The 16,881-nt window shown below is 48.1% G+C and overlaps 1 protein-coding gene across 2 annotated transcripts in view; it reads right to left on the bottom strand.

Moving 5' to 3' along the window:
- The window catches only part of SH3PXD2B (SH3 and PX domains 2B), a 100,838-nt gene that overhangs the window by 63,181 nt on the left and 20,776 nt on the right, over window positions 1–16,881 (bottom strand). For both annotated transcript variants that reach the window (XM_077895526.1, XM_077895527.1), the window contains exon 2: window positions 7,243–7,323. In XM_077895526.1, coding sequence (XP_077751652.1) covers window positions 7,243–7,323 — 81 coding nt within the window. The remainder of the gene's footprint in view (window positions 1–7,242; window positions 7,324–16,881) is intronic.

Raw genomic sequence — 16,881 nt, 5'->3', positions numbered from 1 at the left:
CAGTGCAGGGCTAGACTCTAACACCCACTCTCCTCATTGAGCCATATCCGGTTTTATTTTACTTTCTTCATTACTCTGTCAATGGTTAATGACAATCTAAGATGACTATTTGCAAGGACAGGAGATCTCAGCCCTGTGAGCTATTTTGCTTTTGGTCTTAGTGTGCCCAAATTCACAAGCCACAAGCTGCATCTATCCAGAGAACTGTCATACTTGGCACCCACAGGCCACATTCCAGACACTCTGTGGGGACCCCCAGACCCAGGCTGTCTGCAACAGCAGGACCAGAGGCATGCCAGGCTAAGTCCAGCGGTAGACTGCTATCCTTGGAAACTAGAAAATCCCATGCCCCTCCCCTCAGATAATAAAAGGAAGTGGTGCTCGGGGTGAGGAGGACTGGAAACTGAGGAGGAAAATGAGTCAGTCTGGGGGGCAGGGAAGGAGAGGGAGCCACGTCAAGTGGCCACATTGCAAGCCTCCAAGGGGGATGAGAGAACACTCCATCAGCAGTTTTTAAGACAGCTTGTGGTAGAGAGAAAGGAGACATGCTGTCCAAGGAAAACAGTGTGGAAACTGACGTGGAGGGCCACACGTGGTTTGTGTTAGTGGCAGACTGGACTTGGAGGGGTTTATTCCCTCAGCATCACAAAGCCTCACATCCCAGAAGAGCCAGAGCAGGCCATGGAGACTCATGCACAGCTGCTGGCTGGACAGAAGCCAGGTAGTCCTCAAAGCAGGACAACATATGTGGACCTGCCTGATGGCTCATTGTCTCTGGGGATTCCATCCCCTTGAGAAGCCAGTCTGGCTAAATGTTAGCATGCTCTGGTATCCGGTGGACATTCCACGTGGGGCCTGCCTCCCCTCCCAGCTATCCACCTCGCTTTTCTCCCTGCTGTCCCTTGGTCTAGGCCAGCATGTCCTACTCTGACTTCCTTACTGGTCTGCCTGCCCTCTGGCCTGCCCTAGCACTTCCTCACGGGTATGTGCTAGAGACCCGGCATACAATTGTGTAAAGAATGAATGAATGAATGAGTAAAAAAAAAATAGTGGTTATCTGGTTTGGTCAGCCACTGTCTAGGAGAGGAGAAATTAGGTTCCAGGTGGCAGCAACAGGACTTGGACTGGGATTCAGAGGCAACTGACCAACACAATCTTCCTTCTTTCTATTTTAGAAATAAAGAACTGCTAACTACGTGGGAAAGAGCGGCTACGGTACTGCCTCAGCTACACTCTGCTGAGATGGCCACAGCTTTTCAGATGGAAGGGAAGGAAGATTCCATCAAGTGTGTACAACATGTGGGAGGCACTGCAACTTCAGAAGATAATGTCTGTGGAAAAGAGTGTGTCTAAGGACCCAGCAAAGGCAGTACTTGCATAAATATGGCTGGCGGACTGAGGCCAGCTGTTGGCTAGGATCTTGCTGGAAGCCGGCCCGGTTGGGCCAGGGAGTGGGAACTCTTTGGTTTGGTCACCCCTATACCCCCGGAAAAGACGAGAAAATACTCCCTTCCCTTTGGCCTCTGGGGTGGAGCATGGGGGCTTCTGGGCAGACACTTCCCCAAGCTCAGAAGTGCACGTGGGGCTGTAAAACTCTCATGGGGGGGGGGGGGGGGACACAGGTCATTCCTGTCTCAATTACGACTGGAAACAAATGACTTTTGCTCTGTGCATTGGGGCAGCCTCTCCTATCTCTGGATCTCAGTTCCCTTCTCTGGGGAGAAACGAAGGTGCAGATCAGGATGCTGCCTCCAATCTGCCTTTAGCTCTGGGATGTGCTGCTTCTAGGGAACAGCTCCCCCTGAAAGCCCCTGTCCCTACAAACAGCTCTCTCTGGGTCCCCACAGATGGAGTGTCCCTGTGTATAGGACACATGTGATGGTGCTTCTCCTAAGAGCTCCCTGCTGGGCAGAGCGACCCAGCTGGCTCCATGTTCTCCGCCACTGGAATTCTGCAAGATGCCCAGCTAAAAATCCTGCCTCCACACCTTTGCACATGCGATTTCCTCTTCATGGAAGCCCTTCCCTATTCTGCCGGCAGGTAGAACTCCTCACTTTTTGTCAAGGCCTGGCTCAGACGTCAGCTCCGCCAGGAAGCAAGCTCTGCCTAGGCTTGTTTGGGACAGAGGTCCCTCTCTGAACACCTGGGGTCTGGCTCAGCATGTATTTAACTGTGCCTTCCGTGAGGGAAGCCCGTAACGTCGGCCTGGGGAGGCACCATGAGCCAGTGGGAAAACTCGAGGGCAAAGGTCGCCTGGCACAGCGTAAAGTGGACCCCTCACACATCAGAGGCCATTTGTGAAGGGCTCCTGTTCTGCTCAGAGCAGCCTCTGCAGGAGAGGCTCTGCCTGCATCTGAGAGGAAGGGCCAAATGGGCCTCTGAAGGCCTGCTATAGGCAGAACTCTGAGGCAAACCTATCTTTGAGCAGACAGACGTGGAGGCAAGACTAGGCCTCAAGGAGGCCATGGGGCTCAGTGTTTAGGAGCACGGGCTTCAGACTCAGCCACGCCTGGGCCTGGATCCCAGCCATGCTGCTTCTCAGCATAGAAAATGGGTACCTGGCATATTGCAGTAAATGCTCGCTGACACTCTCACTGTGTCGCTCAACCAAACCCCGTTTGCTCTAGGCACGGCCCTCAACTCTCTGGGCATTTGGGCCATCCCCAGTCCCCTGCTCAGAGGCCAGCTCCCTCTGTCACGCTCTGATGGATTCTCCAGTGTGGGCCCCGGTCAGGGCAGAAAGGGAGGTTCAGAGAGGCTGAGTGGCCTGCCCAAGGCCACACAGGCAGTAAAACAGAGGGCTGGGACCTGACACCAGGTCTTCCCATTCAGAGCGCAGGGCTCCATCGCCTGCACCCTTGTGTGAATGAGACATGTGGCCGGATGTCAACTAGATGTGGCAGGCATGACGATCAGGGTCTGGCTGTTTTAAGCACAAGAGGGTTAGGAAATCACTGTGGAAGGTGAACTGTCATAAAGGGGACACTCTCGCTGGTGACCATGGTCTCTTTTCCCACAGAAGAGCCTGAGTCCTGTTTCCCCTTTTAACCCCAGGGAGCCTCTCTGCAGACTATTTCCTCTGCCTGAATGTCCTGCCCCATCCAGGAGGATCATTTATTTTCTCTTATCTATAGGCTATTTCCCCTTCCCTGGCAGCCATTGTCTGATTTCTTCTGGGGAATCTCCTAATCCTTAATTTACATGCATTCTGGGATGCCTGGGTGGTGTGAGTGGTTGAGTGTCTGCCTTTGGCTCAGGTCATGATCCTGGGGTCCTGAGTTTGAGTCCCGTATCAGGCTGCCTGCATGGAGCCTGCTTCTCCCTCTGCCTGTGTCTCTGCTTCTCTGTGTGTGTCTCTTATGGATAGATAAATAAAACCTTAAAAAAAAATCTACACACATTCTACTCCAGTCCCTAGGCTGGCTCTGACCAGCCCAGCTACTGATCCAAGATGAACCAATGAGACTTTTGCTTAGATTGCTAGGGGTGTTCTTTTTCCTGAAGCCACTGAGCTGACCTGTTGGATACAGCTTGGAGCTGTGGCCACCACTGTGCCATATACCACCCTGCTTGGGCACGAAGAACGCTAAGAACTGGAGGAAGGCAGGTCCTCACTGACATTCTTGTCCCTGGATCCAGCCACACCTGAAGCCAAGAATGCTTAGACATCTGTTACATTTAGCTAATCAATGTTCTTTTTGAGTAATCCATTTTGACTGGGGTTCTGTCATCTGCAACTAAAACAGTTCTGACTAAAACAAGATCTCACAGCCAGTAAGTGGCAGCATTTGGATCAAAGCCCAGGATCTTAACCACTCTATTAAACTGGCATCTTCTTTTCCTCTTATCTTTATGCCGGTTCCTAGAAGCAACCCACGCCCATCAATAATCCCAACAGCTGACATTTGCTCAGGGCTTGACAGCCCAGAAACTCACATACATCATCACTTTAAAAAAAAAAAGCAATTGAGATATACTTCATATACCATAAAATTTACCCTTTTGAAGGGTACAATTCAGTGGTTTTTAGTATATCCACAAGGCTGTGCAACCATGACTGTCATCTAATTCCAGAACATTTTTATCACCCCCAAAAGATACCCAGTACCCACTAACAGCCTCTTCCCCTCCCCCCGGCTCTTGGCAACTACTAATCTGCTGTCTCTGTGGCTCTACCTGTTCTGGACACACATCAGCACTTCTAACTCCATATAAACCTTGTGAAGTAGCCACTAGAGAGAGAGGGGCACTAGAAGCACGGTGGCTAAGAATGTGGTATCTGGTGTCACCTGCCCAGTTTCAAATCCAAGTTGTGACGCTCACTACCTGTGTGGCCTTGTGCAAATGATGTATCTTCTCTGAGCCTAAGATTCTACATCTATGTAATTTAATAAGCTTAACATGAAGATTAAATTAGTCATTATACCTAGATGCTTAGCAGTCAGTGCTCCAGAAATGCCAGCTGTTTCTATTGTCATTACCTCATGTTACTGACAAGGACAGTCAGGCCACAAAGGGGTTAAGGGACGTGCCCAAGGCCACACAGCACAGGTGGCTGGGCCCCAAGTCTCCTGACTGAGTCCTCTGCTTTTTCCATTACGCCACACTGGCCTAGCTGTTCCTCCACGAAAGCTTGGCCCTTCTCATACTCTTTTGTGCCAAGTTACTTTTGGAAAAGCCAAGGCTACTCGCCAGACGGGAGGAAGGGGAGGGTGGGATCATGATATCATCTCACTTTAGGGTATCACAGCCCCATGCTGGCCGGCCCCCTTGCTTGGTCCTTGGAAACAGCTGAATTTGGCTGGTGGGGTCCTCCTCTGGGATGTTGGGGGTGGGTAGCAGGCTGTTTCTAGGACAGCAGGACCCTCTGGAGCTCCATGACTTTTTCATGCCACCCATCGGGACTCTTTAAGGCTGGCTGAGGCACTGCCTTTAGACTAACAGGGAGGGGAGTCTGAGGCAGCTGTTTATGTTATAGCAAACCCCCAATTATTGCCAATTATGCTGAGTGGGGAAGAAAACCTCACTTTTAAGTTCTGGTAGAAATAAGAAAGTTGAGTCAGAACAGAAGAGTCGAGGGAGGACAGGCTTTGAGCCAGGGAGGCTCGTGATTATACTCTGGCTCAAGTGTTCCCAAATGATGTCACCTCGGGCAAGTCTCATCTGAACAAGAGGGACAGCTAATAACAGCTAATGTGGTGACTGAGACAGGCACGTCTTGATTGACTGTCACAATGAATGCGTGAGGAAAGTGCTTTCATTCTTAACATGCAGATGGGGAAACTGAGTGAGTCTCAGAAACATACAGAGGTGAACCAAGCTGAGACCTGAAAGGTAAAGCTGAGATTTGAACCCAGTCTGTCTAACCCCAGAAGTCAAAGTCTAAAGCCCTGGGTATGATGCCTCACTGGCTGCAGAACAGCAGCAATGAACATTTCCATATGTACTTCCAAGGCTTCACCCCCACCCCGCCCCCCCTGCCTGTCCTTGTCCAGACCTGCTCCTCCAGATGATGCTGGACCAAACCCCCTGACCCCTGCGGCTATAGCTGACAGGCTCGGAGGTGGACCTAGGACCCCTGGGACAAACAGATTCTCTCTCTCTCCTGGAGACTGGACTCAGTACCTAAAAGGCCAGAGTGCTGACTACAGGGAAGGATACCTCACCTGGGGAAATGAAATGCTACCTGGGGGATGTGGGGCAATGGGTTGGGGGAGGAAGCTGGTACAGAGGGGAAAACAGAGGGGAAAACAAAGTCAGCTTCATGGGAGACTCTGTGGCCACAGTGACAGATGGCTGAAGAGCTGATAGGCCTCCGAGGGTCATTCAGTTGCTGGTTCTGGGGCCCTGTGAGGCCAGCTGCATTTCCTGCTCTGGGCTCCGTGGGGCACACTTGCCTCCTCCCATAAATCTACCCCACTCCTCTCTTCCTGCCTGAGCTGCCCAGGAGGTATTTGCTCAGTGTGGATATCCCTAATCCTCAGGATAGCATTCCTGATCATCATTGCCACAGTTCTATCATCTCGCTGTTCTCTGCCCACTGTTATCCTTTTTGGAGGTGTTAGGCAAGCAAGAGGCATCTTGGAAGCAAATTCAGGTAGTCCTCTCTACACAGACCGTACGTGAAAAGTCAGTGTAGAAACTTGCAAAGGTGTTTACCCAACATTCAATCTCTGACTTGAAGACCCGCTGTAATAGATCTGCATAGATCACCCCTGCTTCTGGGTAAGACGGTGTGGATCTCAGTCATTCTCAGACAGGACTGTAGCCCCTGTTTATTGTGTTCATCTTCCTTGCCTTTCCGCCAGGGTTTCGGCCCCTTCTTGGTCCCTATGCTGCTCCTGCCAAGTCTGTTTTAGATAGTATCTTAGCATCTTTAACATATAGTCTCTTTGTGTATTTACATGTTCACTGTAGACCAGAAGGAAAATATAATTTACATATGGTACTGTTTGATTTTGTTGCATTTTGTGAACACAAAACATAACGAGTTCAGTGCATTTTAATAATTAGGTAACTGGTGTCTCAGTTGGTTTACATTACGCAATGACTCTTGGCAGTTTGTTATGTAGGCGTTGGAGATTGTTTTAGTGATATTGGGGAACTGGTTAGAAGCACATTATTATCTCGCCTCCCCCCTTAAAATAATGAAATACAGATTCTGAAAATTCTTTAACCAACATTTTTAGGAATGGATTAGTTCCATACAACCAAGGCTGTGGTTAATATCACTCAACCTTCTGAAAGAACATGTGAGGTCAGAAGATAGGATGGTGTGCAGAGGACATTGTGTTCACTGGGACTTCTGGGAAGTGACCTTTTATTCCTTCCTGCTGAGTATAAGCCCAGAGGATTTTGTAACCCTGTGGGATCTGAGGATAAAGCCAACACCACAAAAGCAGTATGCAAGGAAGGAGCTGGGTGAGATGGTACTGTGGAAACCCTGGATCAAGCTGTGTCTGAAGCCAGGCAGGTTTTTTCTCCTGGGAAGTCAAACATGTGCTCCACAAATTTGTGGGTCATTCTTGCATAGGAACCATGTTAATTTCTGTATCATTTCAATTTCAGTACCTGTGCTGCTGAAGTGAGCAGCACATGAACATCATTTTTAAGTATGGGAAATAAAAAGGAACACTATGTGTCCACTATGGGTGAGGGTCTAGGCTTTGATATCAAAATGGAAAGTTAGTCCAATTAAATTTTTGCCTACACTGCAGTTCATTGGACACTCCAAATCCTTACCTGGAGGTCAAAGAACTTGCTGTAGCGCCGGTAAATGGCCTCCGTGGAGCCGCTGGACCACGTAACCCGGATGATATAGACCTACAGAGAGAGAAAAAGCAGATGGACATTAACACCAAGGGAGCCCTTCCATTTCCAGGACTCTGGAGCAAAGCACAGGGTTATGTCAGAAAGACCTGGATCTGAGTCTGAGCTCTGCTGCCATCCAGCCATATGGCTTTGGACAAGTCATTTGCTCTCTCTGGGCCTCAGCTTCCTTCTCAATAACATGGGTATAACCCCCACCTCTGAGAACTATACACAGGATTAAGTGAAATCAAGAATGGGAAAGCATTAGCACCCTGCTCATCTCAGAAGATGGTGTTATTTGCAGCACTGTAGGGATTTCCTGCCTTCCATTCAATCCAGAGAGCCACAGGGCTGGCTATTTTTTGTCATTTTTAAAGCTTTGCCTTTTGTCAGAAGTCACAGAGACTGGCAGTGCTTAGCCCTCTCATAGTTCTCATAAGCTAAGCCATCAGACCTCTTCCACCAGGCAGGGTCCAGGCCAGGTCACTTCTCCCTCCAAGTCAGTTTCTGCATCTGTGAACTGGGCTGACAGCATCTGCTTAGCGTGACAGTGTGAGGATCTCATGTGACTGAGGACAGGGAAGCACTTCACAAGACACAGCCCACAGAAACACAATGTATGATGACAAATTTGGGCAGAGTGATGTGGTAGTAGCTCAGAGGCTCCTGTCAGAGGTGGTGTCTAATGCGGCTCTCTGCACACCACTGTTCACGGGGGATGAGAAATCAGCCCATGCATAACCCATTCTTGACTTGCACAAATGATCTGTGGCTGCAGGGCTGTTTTGACAATTAAAAAGTATATATGTGAAAGCTCTTTGGAAACGCAGAAAATGCTGTATAAATATGAGGGGTTCAGTGTTGTCAGAGGCCATGAGCTAAGGACTGGCTGGAGAGACACCACTTAATAGGTGAAGAACCCCCCCTCCCACCCAGCACACAGCACGTTAGATGCCAAGTGCCATTCACTATCCATGGTGATTGGTTGAGAAATGAGCACATGACCTGTACTGAACCAATCAGAGCCAGTAAAAGTCAGTTCTGGGGCTTTTGCTCCAACCCTTGAGAACGACCACTTCGCTTTTCTTTGAAATTGCTGGGCTGTCAGGATGGGAATCTGGAGCTGCTGGGGGCTGTCTCATCACTGCTTAGAAGGAACCTGTCTGAGAATGAGGTCAGCATCAGTAGATTTCTGTAATAGTCTGACCCTGAGGTCCAGCTCTGCTTGAAGCTCAATCTACTCCTGGTCTGTCAAGTTTCCTGAGCTAATAAATGTTGGGCCAAACCTGTCTTCTCAAATTGTTTTTGAAGCCGGTTTAAGTTGGGTTTCTGACACATGTAATCTAGTCCTGACCGATGCAGGATGAGAGGTGGGAAGAGCTCTCTGAAGCCTGGAATCATCACTGTGCACTTTGAAGGACCTGGAAACTTTACTAGGAAACTTCATTCAAAATGCGACAAAGTGGAGCAACTATGGGGGGCGGGGGCCAGAGACCAGTGTGAATGCCAGGGACTTGTGGGAGAAGGTTCTCCAGGTGAGAAGACATGAATAATGGGAACAAATATTAGGACAAGATGGGAAGTGCCCTTGAATGCCAAGCCAAGTTCACCAGGAATGACCTCTCCAAATCCAACATGCATTTTCTTTCAAAGAAGCTTGATAGAGGGGAAAAAACATGGGCTCTAGAGTCAAGAAGCTCTAAACTCATACAATTTCCTAACCCTCAGAGCCACAGCTTCCTTAACCACAAAATGGTATCAGCAAGTCTATCTCATACCAAATTGTGATGACTATTGGAGGTCAAGCTCTGAGCTCTTTGCCTAGCAGAAAGGAAAAGTTCAAGAACTTTTAGTACCCTGTACTCAGATTCTCCAATGCCTGCCCCACCCCTCTTCATAAAAACAAGCTATTTCAACATCAGGGATTTGGGCATCTGGGCTCACCGCCCCACCTCCCTTGTTTGTGCTCCCCGGTCCTGGGGGCCTCACAGAGCCAAAGAACAAGAGGTCAAGGCATCCTTTAGGAATCACCTTAGAAAGGTGATTTTCTGACCAAGAAGAACTGTGTCTCCAAAGCCATCTGGGTAGTTGTCATTTTTAAGACTTAAATTCTGCTTCAAGACTCCAGCATAGAGGGATCCCTGGGTGGCGCAGCGGTTTGGCGCCTGCCTTTGGCCCAGGGCACGATCCTGGAGACCCAGGATCGAATCCCATATCAGGCTCCCAGTGCATGGAGCCTGCTTCTCCCTCTGCCTGTGTCTCTGCCTCTCTCTCTCTCCGTGACTATCATAAGTAAATAAATAAAAATTAAAAAAAAAAAAAAAAAAAAGACTCCAGCATAGAGAGAGATTTTGAATGGCTACCATTTGTCATTCGTTTTTTCAGTGTACAACATTTTGCATGCCAGGTGCTCTGCTGGGTGCTGGGATATGAGGAGCAAGACACACCTAGACTTTGCCCTTTGAGGGTGGGAAGATGAGCAACAGACCAGCCGACAAGCAAGCATGTATGTAATTTACACGTATGTAAGTTACAGTCAGCGCTTCTGAAGGACACCAGCACCTGCTGTGAGCGCACCATGGGGGAAGGCAGGGCAGCTGGGTGTCCTTGGAAGGGAAGGCCTATCTGAGGAAGCCAGCATTGAACAGAGACCTGAAGGATGAGGAGCTGGCCAGGAGAAGAGCCGAGAACAGAGTATTCCAGGCATTGAGAAGAGAATGAATAAGGATACAGAGGCCAGGAAATGCTGGACATGTCTGAGGTGTAGGAAGACTGTCACAGCAAGCAGAGCTGGTGAGAGGAGGCAGTGGCATCACGAAGGGCTTGCAGGCCACAGGGAGGAGATGGGATTTTGTTCTAATAAAGAGTTTCAAGGTGTGTGTGTGTGTGTGTGTGTGTGTGTGTGTGTGTGTTTGACATGATTTTTTTTTTTAAATATTTTCCTATATATCCTTCTGGCCACTGTGTGAAAAATGGTTTGACAAAGAGCAGGGACACTACTAAGGAGGCTTTTCCATCACTGAAAGGGACTCAGCCAATCTTAGGGCCCCAACATCTAGATGAGTAAATTGAGGCCCAGAGAAGACCATACCAACAGTCCTGTCACTAGGGGATGCTTAAGCAAAGTCTTGATGACTATCTGTCAAGAACAATGCTAATACGGATGAAAAAAACAAAAGACTGATCATGAAAGTTTCATTGTTTTCCTAAAACCAAAATGGAAAAAAAATTCTTACACAATTCATTCTCGATCTCTTGTTTATAGTTTTTAAAGTTCTGAACATACGGTACAAGGACTCTGCAGTAGTCCTAATTGGTTTATTGGAATCAACCTCTGAGCACAATTTGATGTCTGCATTTTTAGGCACAGATAACTTTTTAATGAGAATTGTCCCAATGCAGTCCTTATCCAGGATTTAGGGGTGGGTGAAAGGGCACACCCAGTGGATTCTGATGCCAGCCCTGCTGCTGGGGGAGACTTACAGGCAACAACCTCTTTGGCCACAGTATCCTTCTCTTGAAAAGAGGGTTAGTAATTTCCCTTGAGGATTCACTGCAATCGGTAATATATTTGCCCAATGCCTGGCACACAGGAGGTATGCAAAGTTAGTAGCAGTTGTCCGATATGCCTGCTTATCTGGTACTCCCTTTCTTATCTTGGTAATTGCACCTAATTCCCTTTGGAATGTCACCCCTCTCCCTCCCCTAGTCTTTGTGATACGGAGTGGGCCCGTGTCCTGGGTCTGGCCAACCAGACTGTTGCTTATCCCTGGTCATAGCAGTGGTTCAGGGATGGGCATGTGACCCAAGCCAGGCCAATGAGACTCAATTCTTGGACTTTTGATGGCATGATCAGGGAAGAACCCCTTTTCCCCACCTCAAGGGCTAACTGGGAAGAAAACTATGTGAAAAATATCTGTCACACAGGAGCAAGCAGCCAAGAGGGAGAGAAGGGGCCTGAGTCCTGTGACATCATTTGAACCCCCAGATCCAACATCCTGGACATCACCGACATAAGCCAAAACCTTCACTTTCTTGTTTTTTTTTTTTTTTTTTTTTTTTTTAAATTTATGATAGTCACAGAGAGAGAGAGGCAGAGACATAGGCAGAGGGAGAAGCAGGCCCCATGCACCGGGAGCCCGATGTGGGATTCGATCCTGGGTCTCCAGGATCGTGCCCTGGGCCAAAGGCAGGTGCCAAACTGCTGCGCCACCCAGGTATCCCTCTTGTTTAAGCCAGTTTTATTTCTGTTACTTGTAACCAAAGCAATCTGAACACATTTGACCTTGACTTTTAGATTATATCCCAAGCCCAGTTAACACTCATTGTCCTGACATTAAGGAATTAAAAGCAGACTTCTTCATGGCAGCATTATTCACAATAGCCAAATGACGAACAAAATGTGTTGTATACACATGATGGAATATTATTCAGCATTGAAAAGGGCATTCTGACTCATGCTATAACATGGATGAACTCTAAGGACATTATGCTAAGTGAAATAAGCCAGTCACGAAACACAAATACTATATGACTCCACTTACGTGAGGTACCTAAAATAGTCAAATTCATAGAAACAGAAAGTAGAGTGGTGGTGACCAGGGGATGGCGAGAGGGATAAGGAGTTAGTGTTTAATGGGTATGGAGTTTCAGTTTGGAAAGATAATAAAAGTTCTGGAGATGGACAGCAGTGATTGCATAACGGTGTGAATATACTTCATGCCACTGACCTGTACACTTAAGAATGGCTGCATTGGTACAATTTACATTTTATGTATTTCATCACAGTTAAAAAAATAATTTTTAACAAAATATTTCCTGCAGATTTATGTAGTCCATGTCATGTTCCCCTGGAAATGACACTGAAACTTTCTCCATGGAATAGCCCTCAAGACATGTGCTGCATATCCAGGAAAAGATTTATATTCAGAACATATTTTTACAAAAAAAACTCTCAAAACTCAACAGTAAGGAAACAACCAACACGATCACAAGATGAACAAGAGATCTGAACAGACCCTTCACCAAAGAGGAGATACGGATGGCAAATAAGTACACAAGATGTTCGACATCATTAGCCAACAGAGAAAGACAAACTGAAACCATGATGAGATATTACCACATATCTCTTAGAATGGCTAGAATAAAAAATACTGACAAACAAAAACAAGTGCTAACAAAAATGTGGGGTCACTGGAACTCTCATCCATTGGAGGGAAAGCAAAATGGCACCACCACTCTGGATGGATGGGAACTACTGGGTGAAAGGCTGTTGATAAGGATAGTCACACCATGTGAGAGTATCACCCCATGGATTACTTTCTTAGCAAAGGGAAGAATGTACCTTTTCAATGGAGATCTGGTGGTTAAACTCCAATGAGGTGATCAAAGCTAGCATTACCAAGAGAGACAAGCAAGTATCCCAAGGTGATACAACATGAAATATGCAAAATCTTCTATCAAGTATTGTTGCTAAAATGTTTAACCTGAATCTCAAGCCTCTTGACCTAAGTTCCAATTTATAGAAAGTAAAGGAGGAAGAGGAACAAGCTAAATGACACCATAAGGAAACAATCAGACAAATTCAGAATGTGTAATATTCTAGAAGTCTACTAACAGGGCATAGTTCAAGTGCTCTTCTCTGACTGCTCCCTTCCTACTAATATTAGGTTGGGTCTCCCTGTAGCATGTCTCCTTGGCACCCACTTCCCCATCACAAAGTCAATTATACTTTACTGCAATTGCTAGGTATCTGTTTTCACACTCGGCTCTAAGTTTTGTGAGAGGAGGGACAGTGCCTATCTCGTTCACTGAATGCTGTATGCCCAGTGCTGGGCATGATGGGAAATCTATGCTTTGTGAAAAAATCTGAAAGAAACTGAGATAGTAGGAGGTCAAGTGTTGCAGATAGCAATGCCTATGGGAGGCAGGCCTGAGGTCTATGGAAAGGGTGCTTAGCCCAGCTGTGTCTCTCAAATGTTCCCACAGGTTTGCCTATCCTCTCTGCTCTGTGCCCTGCTTTGCAACCCCTCCCACTGGCACATCTGCTCAGAGAGTCTCAGGGAGCAGCTGGGACTCCTTTCCTCTGGGAATGAGGAAGCAGATACCACACTGGTGTCTGAAGGTCCCAGAGGGTTTCCTCTGGCTCCCGCCTTAAATCGGAATTAACCACCATGGCAATCCCTTCTTACTCAACCTCAGCAGCCAGGCCTGTGTGATTTACAAAGCCCAGACTCCCCAGGCCTGGGTTCCCATCAGGCTCAGTGTCATCAGGGCCAGAAGTGCTGGATTTCCTCACTTCCTCTAAGTCAGTACAGAGACGAACTGGTGGAAGTGGGGGCTGTGGGGTGGGGTATACGACAACCAGGGTGCTTGGGGTGGAGGTGGGCAGATGGCTGGGCCGTGGAATCTCCCAAATTCCCAAGAGCCTGAAGGTGAAGCTAACACACCTCACATTTTCCTAGCCAGGAATGGAGGTAAAGAAGTGCAGTGACCTGCCTGAGGTCACAAGCTCTATAAAGTTCAGAATGAGGGCTGTGATCCAGGCTACCTCTAACCCTGACGGCCTTGCTGCACCAGGCAATCATGCCTCCACCCCATCTGTCTGTAGGCAGATGCATGCTCATTCTCCTGTTTTTGAGAGCCCACCAGGAGGCTGTGGAGTTCAGGAGTTCAGATGGCCTTGATTCACCTCTGTTTTTGTTTCCAACTAGCTATGTGGTCTTGAGAAAGTGGTTTAAACTTTCTGTGACTCAGCTTCCTCTCTGTAAAAAACAGGAATCACAAGAGTATCAACATCAGAGTTGGGGTGATGATTACATGAGAATGTACATGCAGAGTGCCTTGCACGGTGCCTGCGTGAGGTAAAAGCTATCATCATCATCATCATCATTACTAGAAGTCAAGCACAGGGACATAAAGCTGAGGGAGACCTGGTCTCTGCTCACTACCTCTGTAGATGCTCTTCCCACAGCCCACCCACCTGTCCCTACTCCCCCATCCCCAGGGCCCTGCCTCTTTCTCGGTCTTCTCCAGGGCCCCTGGGGGTCAGAGGGACTGCCTCTGCATGGCCTGGGAATACAGGCCTCGCTCACCTGAGCCTGGGACACACATTTCCTAGCTGTCAGATGAATCAGGGCCCTGTCCCCTCCCTATGAGTGTCTGGAGGGAAGGAACTACCACCTCCCACCCCCACCCCCACCCTCAGGCCTCAGCCTCAGCCTCAGTGGAGGGGAGCTCTGTGTCTGGCCCAAATACAGGGCTGCCACAGTGCCAGGGCTTCACCTACCCTGGGCTTTCCTCCTCTGCCAAGAGTTGAAGACTGTTTCAGAGCCCTAGGTCAGTCTGACCTTGCCAGGAGGTACCATGGTGACCCCGGTCTTCTGAGGATTACTCTGTCTTAAGGCCTCTGGAAGCTACTTTTCCTCAATTTAGACTGCTTTCAGGAGACAAAAAAGCAAAGCCCTTTGGCAGAGGCTAAGAATTCCTCTTGGACAACCACCTCCCCACCCCTCACACTTGAGAAGTGTTACCTTTCCCTCCTGTCTCATGGCCACAACTGACTGCTCAGGGTGGGCCAATCAGCTTCTCTCAGGAAGCCAGAATCAGACCAGATGTCAGCTCCAGCCAGAGCCACCTCCACACTTTGTGACAGACATCTGGCATGCAGAAAGGGACAAATGAAGGAGAGAGGCACAGAGAGGAGAGGCAGGGAAGAGCCCTGCTTGGCTCCTGCCAGCACTCCAGTTCCTGCTTCCAGGGCCTGCCTGCTCACCCATGGCTTCTGCGATGCATGACAGGGACCTGGGCCTTCCAGTTAATTCCCCTTTTGGTGTGAAGAGGGTTTTTACGCAACTCAAAGAATTCTATGATACAGAGAAGAAAGTTCAGCCACTATCTTAGGTAAAAAGAAAAGGCTAAAAAAAAAATTGTAATCCCAATCTCAAAAAAGTTATACATACTGTATATAAATATATGTGTGTGCACGTACCTACATAATATCTGGTAGCTATGTTGTATTAAGTATTTGTGAACACTGATTTAGCAAAGACTGAGCCACTGCTCCTGGGGGAAACACACGGTTAGGGTCCTGCAAGCCTCTGATCACAACATTTTCATTAACCGACCAATACATAGCTTGGCTGTTTTTGTTTAAAGACACCTTATTTGATGTATATTGTAAATGCATTAACAATGAACTCTGGAGGCAGCCCCAGTGGCTCAGTGGTTTAGCACTGCCTGCAGCCCAGGGCCTGATCCTGGAGACCTGGGATCGAGTCCCACGTTGGGCTCCCTGCAGGGAGCCTACTTCTTCCTCTGCCTGTGTCTCTGCCTCTCTTTCTCTCTCTCTCCCTGTGTCTCATGAATAAATAAATAAAATAAAAAACAAAACAAAACAAAAAACAATGGACTCTAGACCAGAACCACTGTAACTCACGCCTAAATGAAGCTTCTCTAACACACGTGTTTGCCCCGTGAAGACACATCACAGCCTTTCTGAGCTTAGGAACGCCAGACAGCATGTCAGCACTCTGTGTCGGGTCATTTCAAACAGTTTGTCTATGAATGAAGATTTAAATCAGAACAAAGCTTAGAGGTCTTTGAAACATGCCAGGAGCTGGGTCGGGGGAGAGTTAAGTGGTGCGCCTGAAACAGGCCAAGCGCCTCCGTAGCCCCCAGGAGCCCTAGTAAGCTGACATCCCTGTCTCTGCATACCCACTGGCCAGATCTCTGCCCAGGGCTGCAGCTCTTGGAAAGGCCCCAGCACTCCATCTGCATGCCGTATGCTGTCCCCAGTGCAGCAGGATATGAGACAGCTGCTGCCCCACCTCACGAGTGCTCTGATTTCATACATTCTCATCATATGAACTAAAAAACACAAGAAGGTGTTTCTGCCCTGTGAATAAAATCTCTGAGCGCAGGGGGGAATGTCCTCCAATATCACTTCGCTTTGCAAATCTATTTAGTGGGGTTTCTAGGATTAGCAAAGAACCCAGCTGACACCATTTAGAAGGGCTGGGGCTGTTGCTGTAGTCGCGACAAAGTGATTACATTCTGGTCTGGGTGACAATAGCCAGAACTTTAATTTTTGGGGAACAATTGCAGGTGTAGGTGGGGAAGGGTCTGGTCCAAGGGCCTTCCAAAGTGACATTATTTCCTAAGATCACTGTGTCTCAAGGGACGCAGGAACGCGGGGTACACGAGCTGCTGGCAGCTGATACAGGATCTCGGCACTCAACTGCAGAGAATCCCAGAGAGACAGTTAGTCTCTGCCATTCCCTTCCCTCCAGGAGCCTGGCAATAGTGGCTTCGTAACACTCTCTCCAACATTTGTTGGTCTCTCTTCCTAGAGGGGACTGAAGACATCAGGGCAGGCTGCATGGCCAGGGAGAACGTGAACACACCAACTTCCCTTTTCCTTTCTATTTAGTTTCCCTCTAGTTCTAGCAAGTGCTACTGGTTTTCCATTTATGGGAGACAGCAAAAGCTTCACCTTTAAAAATAATTTAAGAACAACAGTGGAGTCAATTCGAAGAAGAATACAGAGTTAATACATAGCACCAGGGGTTT

Source organism: Canis aureus, chromosome 4, assembly GCF_053574225.1.
Source record: "Canis aureus isolate CA01 chromosome 4, VMU_Caureus_v.1.0, whole genome shotgun sequence".
Classification (NCBI taxonomy): domain Eukaryota; kingdom Metazoa; phylum Chordata; class Mammalia; order Carnivora; family Canidae; genus Canis; species Canis aureus.
The sequence above is the reverse complement of the archived record's forward strand: the minus strand, read 5'-3'. Positions and strand labels throughout refer to the sequence as shown.